Below are 15,486 nucleotides of genomic sequence, written 5' to 3'. Positions count from 1 at the left end.
AATTTCAAATGTTATACATTGTGTTGGGTAGGTTGATTTACAATAATACAATAGAATAGAATAGAACAAGAACAAGTACAACTGCAATACAGATATGGTGCAAGGAGACGACCACAAAAGAGGGTTCTCAAAGAAATAACACATTAGCCTAAAAACTAAATTAGAAAAATAAACAAATAATCAAATGGTCATGTGTTTTGCATGCTAAGAAGTAACTTTTATCTACAACTCTCAGATAAATGTAGTGGAGTAAACATTACCTCCTAGGCTGCATTTATAATGTGTTGTGTCAACTTTAACTTATATGTGTGGGTCATGCTGACGTGATGTCTGTACCTTTGCCTCCCTACAGTGTGTGAAGCAGCAGCGCCCTCTGCTGTTAGAGCGGGATATTACGTCAAGACGCCACGCTGCCATGGCTCTTCTCCCATTGGCCGCTTTTGGCCATGTGACCAAAACACAATCATGGCGGCCGCAGCTGCTGTCCGGTCGAGCATGGGTCTGACTTTGAGACTTTCTCGAGTAATTCCCGACTGTAGCACCTGTCCCCTGTACAGGCTGAAGAGCTGTGGGAACAACGTGTCCAGTCTTCAGAGGAGCGCTTCCTTTGACAGCTTCCGCATGATTAACAGACATCTGCAGACGAGTATAGGTGAGTGGTGCAGCTTGCTAACGCTGGTAGCCCTCATCAGAGGCTGCTTGTAACCTCGGCACTATTTCTATTACACTAAGTCTGAATAAGGAGAAGAAATAAGTCATCTGTTTTCCCGGGGTTTAAGTCTCGGGTGCCAGTAGAGTTTGTTAGTTTGCAGGCGGTCAATGGACATCAACAGTTAATGACATCGAAAGTCCGCCCAATAACACTTGTGTAACTTCACCATGCCCAGATGAGATGGTGAAACTTTGTGCAACAAGTCAAACATCCTCCGTATCCTAACGTTGAGGGTGAGCTCACGTCACATGTCACTGCCCTGATGACGGATCCTTCTTTTCCTCTCAGGTCTCTACCACAGCGAGGAGGGAAACACCAATGCAGAGGACCCCGATGATGTGTGAGTTCACTTTGTACTGGTTTGTTTTAGTGAATCGGTGCGTTTTTGTCATTGCGTATTGCGTCATGCCTTTTTATCCGAGTTGTAGTACCACAACAGCAGCTCTGTATGTCTCAAATCACAAAGTTAAAGTCAGTGAAGGCTTCATTTACAGTCAGGAGATTGTTACAATTTATGCTAAGTCATGCTTAACTTGCTTTTTTTTAATGGATTCCTTTGGTTGTCATTTGTCATGCAAAAGTTAAAGCATTTGTGGCTGCTGCGACTCAGAGGGTGAAGCCAGTTATTATAGCCTATGTATAGTATATATTTTTTGCATGGCTGGTGGCTTGATCTCCACCTCCTCCTGTCCACACATGTCAAAGTGTCCTTGAGCAAGTAAGTGGACACCCAATGATCTGCACAGGGTCCTGACAAAGGAGGGGTGGGGGGGGCTAATGATAATCCAGTGCATTTAATATAAAAATATATCTAACCTGATAATTGATGGGTTCTTTAATGACCGTTAATGGACAGATGATGATGCAAACATTAGTAAATACATAAACTTTTTTACAGCAGCTTTCTGGACACACCAGAACAAGTCAAATCACACAGCAATGAACATCCCAATGGACAACTGACATTAAGCTACAGCAGCACCATGTATACAGTAGTTATGTATTTGCAGCACTGAGAAGTACCAGGTGGACAGGAAATGGAAAAGGGCCCTTTTGAAACAAAATTATAAGAAAATCAAATTATTTGTAAACCTTATGTTGAACTGCATTGACTTAAGGCACTTGATAATATCAAAAACTCAAGAGAGATCTTGTTTTTTGTTTTCAGGGTGAATGTGGTGTATGTAGATCGGTCTGGCCAGAGGATCCCAGTTAAGGCCAAAGTGGGAGATAATGTTCTGTATCTGGCTCACAAGCATGGAATTGGCCTGGAAGGTGACTGTTGTTTTTTGCAGTTTAAATAATTGTACGTGGTTTGAAGACAATTGCTGCAAATTATTAATGTCTCTGTTTTATCAAGGAGCCTGTGAGGCATCGTTGGCCTGCTCAACATGTCAGGTGTACGTGAGCGCCGACCATTTTGACAAACTGCCAGACCCCGTTGAGCGGTAGGTCTGATGTGTCCTTTAGCCACAACATTTGAATATATGAAAGCAAGAGCACTGTGAATATTGATAGATTTGTTGATTGTTAGGGAGGATGACATGCTGGACATGGCGCCCATGCTTCAGGAGAACTCCCGGCTGGGATGCCAGATCATTCTCACCCCAGAGCTGGATGGCATGGAGCTCACCTTGCCCAAAGTCACGAGGAACTTCTATGTGGATGGTCATGAGCCCAAACCTCACTGAGAAGAAGTACAAATGTCAAAGAGGAGGTTGGAGACAAATGAAAGGGTGTCGCTGTGAGCTGGACCCCATGTCTGCTGGTTGAGTGAGGGCACGACCATGAAGAGATGCACGGCTAGCATAGTTAAGCCTGTAGCAACTCCCAAGATGTTTTGCTGACTGATAAATTCCACTGATAATCAATGACATGACATGCCTGCAGATGAGATCACACATAGTCAAGACATGGTGGGTCTCACTGAAGGTAAAATTAATGGTTACATCCCACAAAAACTGTGATGGTTTAACTGTTGAAGTATTTATTTATGTGGAGACTCCTCAGGCTAGAAATAAGACACCATTCAATCTCACACATGTTCTTTGTTAAAAGATGAGGGAATTTAAGAGACATTTCATGAGTGTGTCAGCTTTTTTTTTTTTAACAAAGTCCATCTTTGTGTCATTGAATGGAACATTCCTTGTTACAGCTTATATACGCACAAGTATCACAAGATGATGTTCTTAGTCTTTTTGGCCAGTCCATCATTTTCACCCTGATTCACCTGTCAGATATTATATGCATAGCATTTACTTTTATGTACCAAGTTTGTTTGTAGGTGTTGTAATGACTCATTACCAGGAACCAAACATAGTTAGTCCAAATCATAAACCTCAAAAATTTTCTTCTGCATGGTACTGAAGCCAGAGAAGGAAGAAGCCATACAGTGTGATATTAGTGGAGGTTATCTGAAAGGCAAAGGTTGCATGAAGTTTGAAGGACAGGCTCTTAACAAATCAAAATCCAAACTGTTGAAACTTGCATTTTATTCACAAACATTTCATAAAATATTCAGGTGAATAGACACTTTTCAAAGCAGATGATTTGAGTTGTCAAAGCAGGAAAAGCACAGGTGGACTTAACAACTTGAATAATGGCTGCATCCAGAGCTTTCTGGATCAGGGCCATCGTTAATGTCATTATTTACAGCTGTGATTTTCCTCTTCTGACCAATCAAAATGTCTGCTTTGTCTACTGCATTTCAAATGTCCAATGAAAAATGGATGTTACCGCACTACCTGTCTGGTGCCAGTGACTGTGGCCTGATGAGATGATGTGGGTCAGGTGTGTCTGGATCAGATCACAATGGAGGTGAGACTATTTGTTGAAGCTGCTGGGCTTCAGTTACCATGGAATGAGTTTACCACATTCACCCTTTACTTAAGTCTACTGTACTTGTCCAACTTACGCACAAAAATGTAAGTGAATTGTGTATATAATGTCTTAGAAATTACAAATATTTAAAGTTGTGCAATAAAATCAGTTTTTAAAAGCATGGTTTTGTATGCTGCCATCATTACCAAGCAAATTGTGTACACTTGCAATAACACAAAGTTTCTATTTTATCTCAATTTGAAGAAACCACTGCCAGTCATTACATAAGCAGAAGGGGGACAATTTGGCAACAAAAAAAAAAAAAAGTCAACCATTATTAGGCTACTAAGCAGAAAAAGTCAAATGTGTTGTCGCAAAAAGTGTTCAACTGCAGCATACACCAAGTGAGACAGGATCCTGGGGAGGCAACACCTTAATACCCAGCCAGGTGTAATCTAGCAAACGAAGCACACCTGTGCGACTTCTCTCAGTGCAAAACACCTATTAGTCATAGCAACAGCCCCATCACTTTGAGCTCCCAGTGAAGTGACAAACGTGATCCTTTTAGCTGGTGTCTGAGTTGAAGATCTAAGGTGAGCATCAACAATCATGCACAGTGCTGGGTTTTGACTAAGTCGACTTTTATGTCCTTGATTTTGACCATGTTTCTAACTGATCATGCCTCAGGTCCTGAAATAATAGCTGTTAGATGATGAGGCCATGACAGGTCAGTGCAGACAAAGATATGGATCGATTCACTTGTTGTGGGAATACGAATAAATTGGCTCTTTGTATTTGGTGACTGTTGTAGACAGCTATTGGATCAGATTATACAACCGTGTGCTTGACAACGATCAATACATAAAAAACGTGATGACTTGTATATGCACCAACTATAGGCCTAACGACCACACATTTGAGTTGCAATCAGAAGTCATCATGGCCCACTGATGCAAATCTGATCAAGACTGTGGACATCTTCAGATAGAGTGAATGTGGGAACGCGATCGTGACGTTACATTAAGTTTTACACGCATTGATACCATTAGCTGTATGTCCATATCATTGCTACCTGCCTGCGCGCTCGCGACAGTCAATCTCAAGACGCCCGCGAAAATCTTAGACATAGAACCCCAATGGCTACAAATGCGTTCTAGAACACATTTAAACTCCGCCGAAGCTTCGAAGTTTTGTTACATTTCTTCCGGTGAGTTGAGTTACATTTTAACAAAAATACATAATAACGTCTTGTGGTTAAAACGGTCAGACTTGTGGTTTATCTGTTTACTTGGAAACTGACAGCAAGGTTTTAGATAAGAAAAACAAAGCTGAACTGACCGATTCGCATTAGCCGATGCTACACAAATGTGAGCCTGGTTTCTCAAATGTAGCCTATATAGGCTGAGGTTTAAAGAAAATATGCCAGTCTAAAAGTTCATGTGGTCAACAGCATAACGCCACTATACTGTCACTGTTGTCCACAAAACTTTGCTGCGGCCATAGTTGATCCATCACTGCACTATGGATTACAGGAGAAGCCCCTATAGCTCACTACAGGGTTAGATTAAAGTGTTCAGTGTTGTTAGCCTATGTTGTGCCAAAGTCTGAAATCCCATTTAGCCCCTTTTTAATTCTGGTCTCAAACCTTTTTTTTGTGTTAAAGTGAAGCAATATCCTCTTTAACTAATCTAATTTCACAAACAATAGCCTCACTGACACAATGTTTTGTAAGGGGGAAAAATACGATTAAACTGGAGAAAGATTAAACTAAATACAATTGTGTAGCAAGAACTTTACCTGACTTATTCCTTTACTCCCCGAGTCCCCTAGCTTGGTGCTCTAAGCTGTTTGTGTGTATTTATGATGCAGAAACTGCCTCGACATGAGCACAGGACAAAAGACACAAACTACCATCATCCAAGGAGGCCAGGGTACAGTGGAACAAGATGCCTCCCACTCTGCGCTCTTCTACCTTTTTCAAGAAGTCTCCAGACTAGCATCTCCTGTCCACAGCAGTTTCCTTGACCCAAATTCCCCCTCTAAATGGCAGGATGAGACATCCAAGCAGGAAAATTTCATTAAGGAAGACGGTGCACATTTATTCCAAACGTTTAATGGTGCCCGCCAGCATAGTTTGTCTCGCAAGTTGCCCTATCAGGTGAAGAACGTGAAGGAGGAAAGTCATTGCAGCAACATAACAAGTTTGGTTGAGCCACATTATGAATGCAACAGCCCTTGGAAAGTGCTGAGTCTGATCAACCTGCAGTGTGAGAGGCTCCTGCATCGAAGAGATGGAGAAGAGTCAGATTGGGTTGGGTTGGGCAATGTTCAACCACAGAGCATGGGAAAAACAGAAACTGTTATGTCAGAGGGGAACACAACAGCACCTTCTCAACCTGAGGACAAAATGGAGGTCAAGTTCAGTGTTGGCAAATTGGAGTGGAGCCAGGACTGTAAGAAGGAACAGGATTTTTTGAGTGAACCCTGTTCCTCTGTAAATTCTTTGTCACAAGCACATATCCCCAATTCATCTCTCAATACTCAGCTGACTTTTAAATCAAATGAAGATACAAGTGTGGCTCTGTCGAAGTCAGCACTACCACTAGACCACAATGCAAACATTGATTTGTCTATAGAGGCCTTATGTGATTACCAGATACCACCTTCGAGCACCACCCTGCCTTCTTCACAATCAGCATTCCCTTCCTTCAGAGCTACAGAGGGATGTTTCTTACTCCCCCAAATCCCAGGATCTACAGCAGAATGTACACATACGTCCACAGAGCAAAAATCAACTCCAGCTGAGCAGCTGAAATCATCAAGCTATCGTGAGCCAGAGCTCAGGTCAGTGGAAAGGGAGGAAATTTCTCATTCATCTTCTCAGCAGTGGAGAACCAAAACCCCAAGAAAACAACCTCATCCCAGCCGGAGTGTTGACATCCAAGACCCAGACTTCCAGGGAGTGACGTTCAGCATGGACACGGAGCTGGATGACAGCAGGGAGCAGTGTCGCCTCCTCATAACTTCAAAGTACAGGTACTGGCAGATTTAAACTTTTTTGGGAAGTTGGAAGATGATGATGTGAACTGAATTTTAAAAAGTCACACACATTATTGCTGTCTGCTGCATGTTTACTTTTCATAGCAGGGAGCTCTGCAAGAATGTGAAAAGGCCAAGGCTGAGGACACGGACATCCCAGAAATCCCTTAAAACCAGCAGTTCGGAGGAGGAGAGTGACCTGACAACCTCTGTCTCTAGTGAGTAACACTTAAGTCCCTGCACTTTTCAGTGCAACTAGTTGACTTTAGCACAAGCTCTTTAAATGGCAATGTTGAGTCAAATTACAAATGAATCAAATGCACATGAAACATTTCATTTTACTTTTAGTGTCCAAAATCACAAGTCTGCTTCCAGGCACATACTCAACTGTAAATATTATTGCTACGTAATGTGATTGCTCTTTGATTTATAGTAAATAAATCATGTGCATGATGTTGCACAAATACCCATTTCCTACACTAGAGGGTGCCATTGCATTAAAACATAAAAGTCAACAGCATCACTGATGACAGGTGTTAGACATTAGATAAGTATTTTGGGAAATTGCTCTGTAAACAGCCGGCGACCGTAATAGGTATCAGGGGAACTAACTACCCTTAAGGCCAGATAGGAGAGGAAGTAGACATGGAGTATCAATCCAAACATGTTACCTTTTACTGACATCAGTGTTTTTGGTGGTTTAAAAAAATCTTCTTTCTAACAATCAAGACCACATGTGAAGAATCTTATCAGAATATGCAGCTTTATTCTGCACATGATAGTGACTATCTCAAAAATACACTATACTCCATAGATACAGTATATCAGATAACTTTTACCTTAATAACAATGTGAAGTTACATCAGTCACTGTGTTTCAAATATTTAGTTCTGTCTGTCTTTCTTCCTTTACAGTCAGCTCAAAATGACACTAACATTTTGGATTTTAAATGATTTTCTTTCTGTTCCGTCAGAGGATAAAGTCTGTGCATCATGCTGCACCAGGAAGACCCCCATGTGGAGAGATGCAGAGGACGGGACCCCACTCTGTAATGCTTGTGGGATAAGGTAGCTCCTATTAATACGATTAATATTGCTCTGGTACTATGTCTAAGATAATGTAGATGAGCAGCCATGTGATTTGTTATTGTCAAACTGAACATTTAACATTGTTCAAATTGTGCAGAGGTGAACTTCACACGTTGATTTACCCACAGATTGCTAAATTGTGCATCTTTAAGTATCACAGATAGTCTGCAGTAAATTCATTTGCTGCAATCCGTGTGATATGTTTTTCATTTCTTTTTGCTAAACATAAACCTTTCTTATTGCATAAGATGAATACCGCATTGTTACTTAAATTCATCTGAGGATATGAAACACTCAATGTGTTATTGTGGTTTTTTTAAAAAGAGGAATGATGCTTTGCTGGATCAGCTTTACAGTGATCCTAGATTGGCAATCTTTAACTGGGATATTTCCAATATCATTCTGACAGATAAATAACAGCATTCATCATGGCTGCTAAACATTAAATATTTAAAAGTAAAAGACTAAAATTATCCCTGTATTTTTTTTTTTAATAAGGTATAAGAAGTACAGAGTGCGCTGTGTCAACTGCTGGCATATCCCTAGGAAAGAGGGCAACTCCAACTCATGCTGCCTCAAGTGTGGAAACTTGGTGAGGCTGACCTCAGCTCAGCGGAAACACACCGTGTAGGGAACATACACGATATCCACATGTGACTATGCACACATTTGCACAGAGCTTCAACATGATGTACTCTGTGCTCCTGTACTCCTTTGCCCTACAGTTCACTACAGTTGTGAATACAAAAAGGAAGGACCAGCATCAGGTTCTTGTACTTTACTTGACTGGGGGTATTTAAATTAATTTTACGGCTACCTTTTTGCACTTCAAGTGACCAAACTCATTCACTTCAGCTCTATGGTTGCTCGTAAGGTGCTGCAAGCATCACAGGAAAACATAAATGGGCTTAAAATGAACTAGAAGTTCAGCTTAGAAGAGAAAAAATTAAATGGGGATGTCTGAAAATATTCTGTACTTAATGTTTTACTGCACTGATCTAACCTGTGTTCGGCATGTGAGACAGAGTTTATATAGATGACTGGTTTGTTTTTCCTCAGTCTTCACACAGGGATAAACTGAGCACACAGACACACAGTTTGTAGAAGAGCTGAGAATCCCCTTGTACAAATGAATGGGATACTGTAGTGCTACTATAAGGACTAGACGTGTTCAGTGGAAGATTTAGTAATAACTGTTTACGTTTTTCATCTAAATAGCATCCTTGTTGCTTGTGTATAATGGTCTGCTGTACCCAACAGCTGCAGCAGAAAGTTATTTCTGTTCATGACTGAAAACTGCAACCTGAGCTTTGTGCTGCGTTCAGTGTTATTCATTACAAAACAACTTGACCTGACGGCAAGACCGTCCGCCAAGTTAGTCGACATATGACTTACACAAGTTAAATTAAGTTATTTATTCGTTGTTCTTGTCCTCATTTCTAATTGTGCTTGTTTTTGGTTTTGGTTTGTTGTCGTTTTTGTTTCTTTGAGGGGGGCCTTGCTCCTCGCTTGGTTTGTTGGTGTTGTTGGTTAAATTGATGCACTGATTTGCTGAGGATTGCTGTTACCTGTGAAGGGGAAAAAAAAACCTTATGCGTGAACTTGTATGGTTTTGGGTTGTATTAAAGTCTGTATGTAAAATTGAGTTTGCTTCATGGCTCTTTCATTTGTGTAGCTACAGAAGTTGGGCATAGCCTCAATATACGTAAATACCCTTATTAAAAAAATGCAATGATTATAAAATAGTGTAATAGTTTCAGAGGGGTACATATATCACATTAAACTATAGTGAGTTAGAGGGAAGAATTGTTCATTAGACTTCCCACAGTTTCCTCAGCCCACCCTGTAGCTCTGGCCTGTGTGCCAAGTGGGTGGCCTCACACGGACTGATACAGTGCAGCTATTATTTTAAAATGGATTACGTCTTCTTATTTGAAACAGCCAGAGAAGTAGGGAGAGAGAGAGGGAGAGAGTTGCCCTTCTCACAGTGAGCCATCCAGCAATGAGGAACACTGCAGGAAATGAGTGTTGTGTAAGCCAAGAACAGAAGAACGAGCTCAATAAAATGCATGTGCTCGTTTTGTTTTTAAATACATACATATTTCAGTCAACAACAATTTCACCTGCTGGGGTTATTTTAACATAACTTTTAAACCACAAGAGACTCTGATAGAGACCCGTGGTTACTGTTATTTATACTTATTCACTATTTCAGGCACTAATGTTTTACTTTTGACAGCTATTCTTACTAAGTTGGAGAGATCATTTTATAATTTTCTGACTAATTGTTAGAGATTAAACTAAATTGTATATACAGTAAAGAAATGAAAGCTGCATCCATATTAAATAATTCATGAAAACAATCTCATAAATGTATGCTTCAGTGACAATAATCCATAATACATTAGAGACAGACATTTGGGGCTGAAAATACGTTTCGTTTTGTTTTCTAAGCTCTTGAATGCAACCCATTCTTTTTTGTCATTCTTGCCTACTCCAACAACTGCTTATCAATACACTCGGTCCATAAATCTACATTAATGAATAAAATATGCAACTCAGTCATACATGTATGTGCCTCTTGGAATTATGATATGTGCGATTATCCTTAGAATAGAGTATGGTTTGCTGTCACATGGGACGTTTCATAATCTGACCCTTCAGTCACAGCTGCTTCAGCCTTGTATCTATGGTTGTTTTGACGGAGAGGGATTTTGCAGGAGGGGGAGGAGGAAGTTTAGAGTAGGAGGCTGGAGAGTCACGGATGCGGTCAGATGCGCAACTTTTTGTGAATGAAAACAGAGAAGCGGGTGTGCGCTCGCTGTGTCCCAGACAGGCGCTTACGTCGCCACCGGACAATTGAGGACCATGACCTTGGACAGATCACTCATGGAGGAAACGGACATAGACGTGGAGGCACAGACAGACTGCAGGGGTGAAGACGTGAGGAACACATGTCTGTCACTGTTGGACAGGACGGATGCAGACGTAGAGCGAAGCGCCTCATCCTTTACTCCTGAAGTGCGGGAGGTGAGAGACTTCGCTGTCCGGCTGCAGGATGGTCCAGGAAAGAGGACCGCCTCGGTGAAGCCACCGTACTCGTACATTGCTCTAATCACCATGGCCATCCTCCAGAGCCCGAAAAAGCGACTTACCCTCAGTGAGATATGTGATTTTATAAGCCAGCGCTTCGCGTATTATCGGGAGAAGTTCCCTGCGTGGCAAAACTCAATCCGTCACAACTTGTCTCTAAATGACTGCTTTGTTAAAATGCCCCGAGAGCCTGGGAATCCTGGGAAGGGAAATTATTGGACCCTAGATCCCATGTCAGCCGATATGTTTGAGAACGGGAGTTTTCTTCGGCGGAGGAAACGCTTCAAAAGGCAACATTTTTATTTGGAGACGCTGGCGGAGTCCAGGGCGCAAGAGCGCAGCCTGGTGCCGGTTTGTCCTCTCGTCGGAGCGCACAGGATGGCTCGTCTCCAGGGTCCTGATGTGTACAGTCTAGGCAACGAAAGCCGTTTGAGCTCCCACACTAATCCCGGAATCCCACCTGCCCGCAGCATCATACCTGCCCTCTCCTCGCTTCTCTCTAAGAATTTCCCCTCTTGTGTAAACTTTGAACATTTCGACACGGGACGCTGTGCCGTTGTTCCCCCATTGGTGCCAAACTCCTCGTTCATGCCCCCGGTCTCGCTGCACGGCATGGTAGGCCTGCACAGCCACCCTGTTCAGCTCTCCAGTTTCCCCCCTGGGCTCATTAAAATTTCGTCTTGTTTAATTTAATTCAATGCAGCGTGTGCTCAGCAAGGAGAAGTTAACTTAATCTTCAACTCAGAATAGTTGAAATTTAGATTCTGGAAACAGCCCATGGCCATACGTTTTAGCATGTTTGCTTTTGAATAAAAAGTGATTGGATCTGCACCGTGTCTTGTGCAAATTGAATGTTCGGGGTTAATGATCAACATTGCCAACTTTTGATAATTTTGTTTTTCTTTTTTTTAGGATTTGTGCGAATGAGAAAAACCACACAATTATACATATTCTCAATATGTTTATAATAATATTATATAAATAACAATAATAATAATTTCAATAACAATCATAATTTTAATAATTGAAATAACTATAATAATAATGATACAACATACAGACAAATGCATCTGCAACTGGCTGAAAGAAAAATGTTCAAACGTGATTTCATTTGGGCCTAGTGACTGATCTGCTTTGTTTGTTCAAGTTCATAGTGAACATATAGGCAATCACAAAAGATATTTTTACTCCGCCGCCATTGCTATTGTTTATTGATTATTACTGTGTGATGTTTGAGGGGGGTCCGGCTTTATACGGGTTGGTCTTGTTAGTGTTGCTTTAAATAAATAGAATTGTATTAAACACATCCGATCATCGGGAGTTAAAACTGTGCCGCTGGATTTGAGAGAGACCTTGATGAGATTGGAGTTTACCACGTGAATGTATTAAGCCTTTTATTTTTTTTTTCTTAGGAAAAACTTTAATAGCAATTTGGGGAGTATAGATCAGTGAAAAGTAAAAGTAAAACTTGTATAATTTATCAAAAACTGTATTTTGACATATTAAATTTTAAGTCTGGAAGGGAGAATAATGACATTTATTGAAATTAAAAATCAGTGGCTAAGGGGAAAAAAAATCTGCATTGATTGCCAACCTGCTTCTGAGTGTGATTCAGCCCACATTCCTCAAAGATGATGAAGAAATTAAAACCTTATATATTTTATATCCATAATAATCAAGTATTTTCTTCAATTTTAGATTTATTTTAGTCCATCAATAAAAGTTAAATGCATGTTTTCTGTTTAATACTACTGTGCATGTTTTTTTATGGGGACATAAAAACATGTTTACATTGGAGAAATGTAACATGTTTATTGGAGAAATACTATGGGTTTTTACAATACATGGTTGCTAACTGGGTAGGAATTTCTTTCTGTCCTTCATTTACTTTTATTCACTCTAGATACTGGTTTAATCTCTCCCAGAGTTTAATCGCTGCTAAAGGTGTGACATGGTTCATGGCAGAATTTATAACTAAATACACACGGCACCTTGCACCTAAATAACCCCTCAGGGAGTAGTTTGCATTTCCTGGCACTCTTAGTCATATTTGACTTCTATTTAATTATATGCTCACAATTATGCACAAATCCGTGCTCACTGCCTATGAAAAAAAAAAAAAAAAAAAACTCACATAGTGTTAAAGCAGTCAGTAAGATGATGGGATGTGTATATTTAAGAACCATGCTCCAGTCCCTAAAGGGGCACCGAGAATGACTGAAAGAGAATTGATAAGAATTAATAATGATTATGAAAATCAAAATTACAATGTAATAAATTGAAAGTAAACCAGCTCAATAGACTGCCACTTAAAGGTTCAGTGTGCAATAATTGGCAAGGTTTATTGGCAAAATCTGAATAATACTAACCATGAATATATTTATATACGTAATCGCAATAAAATAAAATTTGTTTGGTTTTCGTAGCCTTATAATTATTCTTATAGCAAGTGTCTTGCTTTAGAGAGTGTCGCCATCTTGTGCCGCCATGTTTGTATGGCAGCCCGAACAGAAAATCCAGCCAGCCAGCATAAATAAACCAACGAAGAAGAAGGCGGAAGTAAAGAAGAAGGAGTAGGAAACAGCAGACATCGTTAAATGGTTTGGATCTTCACCTTATCGCTCCATGCTCCTGCTGCGAGTGAGTAAGCGCTGCAACCTAGAATCTGAATGTTATAGATATCACAGTTTTACCCCCATATTACAGACTGGACCTTTAATGTGGTCATGAGTGAGGCAGTGACTCAGTATTTGAAATCCAGGTGCAGATCTGACCAAAAAACAGGTAAGGGCAGATCATTCAATTCAATTTGAATGAATTAATTTTAATATTTATTAGAACATTAATGAGTTTTAATTGAATAGTAATTATATTAATGATAGTAATTGTGCAGTTTCGCTTGATCTTGCTGTTGGGTAGTTGCTGGTGATGCCTCCTTTTCAGGGGTCTATCTGACCTGTGGTGTTCACCAAGGCTTCATCCTTGGCCCCTTGTTGTTCTCAGTGTATGAAAAACAACATTGGTATTGGACTTCTTCTACTTCTACAAATGTGCTGACTACTTTACAGCAGACGTCACTTCTCCCTTTCCCCATTCATTAAAAACACAGAAGTCGTTTCTGTTCTAATCATGTGTGTGCTTCCACCGGCTGCTGCTCCACTGTGTCACAGCTCCGCCATCCGGCAGTCCTCCGCAATGAATTTTGAACATAAGAAAATAACTTGATTGAACACTTTAATGTCGCAGTTAAACCTGACATTGTGTTTGATGACCGTACCTGTCATCAAACATCAGAAGTTCCATTTATCCTGTCATATGCTCTAAATACCAATTCATAAGTGTTGTCTTTTGTTTGCTTGTTTGTTTTTTGAAAACATGAAGTAGGTTTTATTAACTGATTAGGACTAGCCTACTCAAAACACAGTCAACACAGCTCTTATGATTACATTTATTTGCCTTTATTGTTGTAGTCATTTACATAAGAAACACATAATCAGTCGAAACAACATCATTAGAATTACACTTGAGAAGTAAAGAATATAAAATCAGCGCAGTATCATATATAATTTTCATGTATGTTAAAAAATCAATATCAAATCAAGGTGAAACTACAAGCAACTGAAATATAACTGTACTTTTACTGTTAATATAGGTATATATTTTACACTGGTTGGTGTCTGAACCTTCATTTTGAGCTGGGAAGGAGACCACACTTCCCTGACAGCCTCTACCTGTTTCAACAAGCATCTCAGGACCACTCAGCTTGACAAATTCATGCCCATGGATTTCACTTACAGCCTCCACTCTATAACCTCCATGACTGCGTGCATTGCAGTAGATGAAGCTTTTGTCTTCTTCAAGTGTGGACTAGTTCTTAATTTCATCCAGTGTTTGTCAAATCTGTCACATCGCTCCAACTTTGACCAAGAATACCAATAAGCAACACAAAATCACTCAGTCGAAACAACATCATTATAATTACACTTGAGAAGTAAAGATAAAATCAGCGCAGTATCATATATAATTTTCATGTATGTTAAAGCAGAAGTAAGTGATATATTTGTGTTAATATAAGTCTTAAATAGTTATATCTTCCGACAGCAATCACTTACATAGAGTGTTTGGACTGAAACACAGGTCTGTCAGTCACTCTGCTCTGCTCTGAGCCGAGGAGAAAACATTTATCGTATCCTACAGTTTTTATCCAATGAGGAGAGAGAACGGCATGCAGGGCTGTGTGTGCAGCCAAGGGACGCCGTGAATGTGGTGACGTAGCGACGAGGACTGTTATGGTGCGTTCAAGGAAACTCGTATTTTTCCGACCGTGAAGTGGTACCAGTTCGATCTGGTACGAGTTCACCGGTCGGAAGTTACAAGTGGCCGTTATAGTGACTTTCACCGGTAAAACAGGTCGGAAAAACACGAGTGGGTTGCCTGAAACGCTACAAAGTCGTAAGTTGTGACTTGAAGCTGTAATTTACGATTTCAAAAGCCTGCCTGGAACGCAGCATTAGCGAAAACGACCGGACCACTTACTTCTGCTTTAAAAATCAATATCAAATAAAGGTGAAACTATAAGCAACTGAAAGATAACAGTACTTTTACTGTTAATATAGGTAAATGCCATTTTGATTGTAAATCATTATCATTAACTCTTAAGTATGTTAATAGATTAATCAGTTGTAAATGTGGAAGCTAAAATGGCTTTTACTGTATGTTATAATAACAGTGAAA

At 40.2% G+C, this 15,486-nt stretch overlaps 3 protein-coding genes across 3 annotated transcripts; all 3 read left to right on the top strand.

The window, feature by feature from the left end:
* Window positions 1–450: 450 nt before the first annotated feature.
* Window positions 451–3,713, top strand: fdx2 (ferredoxin 2). The gene is made up of 5 exons (XM_085775496.1): window positions 451–652; window positions 1,001–1,052; window positions 1,881–1,987; window positions 2,073–2,160; window positions 2,247–3,713. The coding sequence occupies exons 1-5, from the start codon at window positions 466–468 to the stop codon at window positions 2,401–2,403; spliced, it is 591 nt and encodes a 196-aa protein (XP_085631622.1). The 5' UTR covers window positions 451–465; the 3' UTR covers window positions 2,404–3,713.
* A 280-nt stretch (window positions 3,714–3,993) lies between these two features.
* zglp1 (zinc finger GATA like protein 1) lies at window positions 3,994–8,839 on the top strand. Its single transcript, XM_085791703.1, has 5 exons — window positions 3,994–4,125; window positions 5,402–6,568; window positions 6,677–6,789; window positions 7,545–7,638; window positions 8,158–8,839. Exons 2-5 carry the CDS (start codon window positions 5,415–5,417, stop codon window positions 8,288–8,290), a joined length of 1,494 nt encoding a protein of 497 aa, XP_085647829.1. The 5' UTR covers window positions 3,994–4,125; window positions 5,402–5,414; the 3' UTR covers window positions 8,291–8,839.
* A 1,546-nt stretch (window positions 8,840–10,385) lies between these two features.
* LOC146991606 (forkhead box protein D1-like) lies at window positions 10,386–11,576 on the top strand. Its single transcript, XM_085791686.1, has one exon. The coding sequence runs from the start codon at window positions 10,528–10,530 to the stop codon at window positions 11,443–11,445; it is 918 nt and encodes a 305-aa protein (XP_085647812.1). The 5' UTR covers window positions 10,386–10,527; the 3' UTR covers window positions 11,446–11,576.
* Window positions 11,577–15,486: the final 3,910 nt, after the last annotated feature.

This window comes from Trachurus japonicus, chromosome 1 (genome assembly GCF_045865225.1).
Source record: "Trachurus japonicus isolate A0001 chromosome 1, Traja_1.0".
Classification (NCBI taxonomy): Eukaryota; Metazoa; Chordata; class Actinopteri; order Carangiformes; family Carangidae; genus Trachurus; species Trachurus japonicus.
This window is presented reverse-complemented; position numbering and strand designations above follow the sequence as displayed.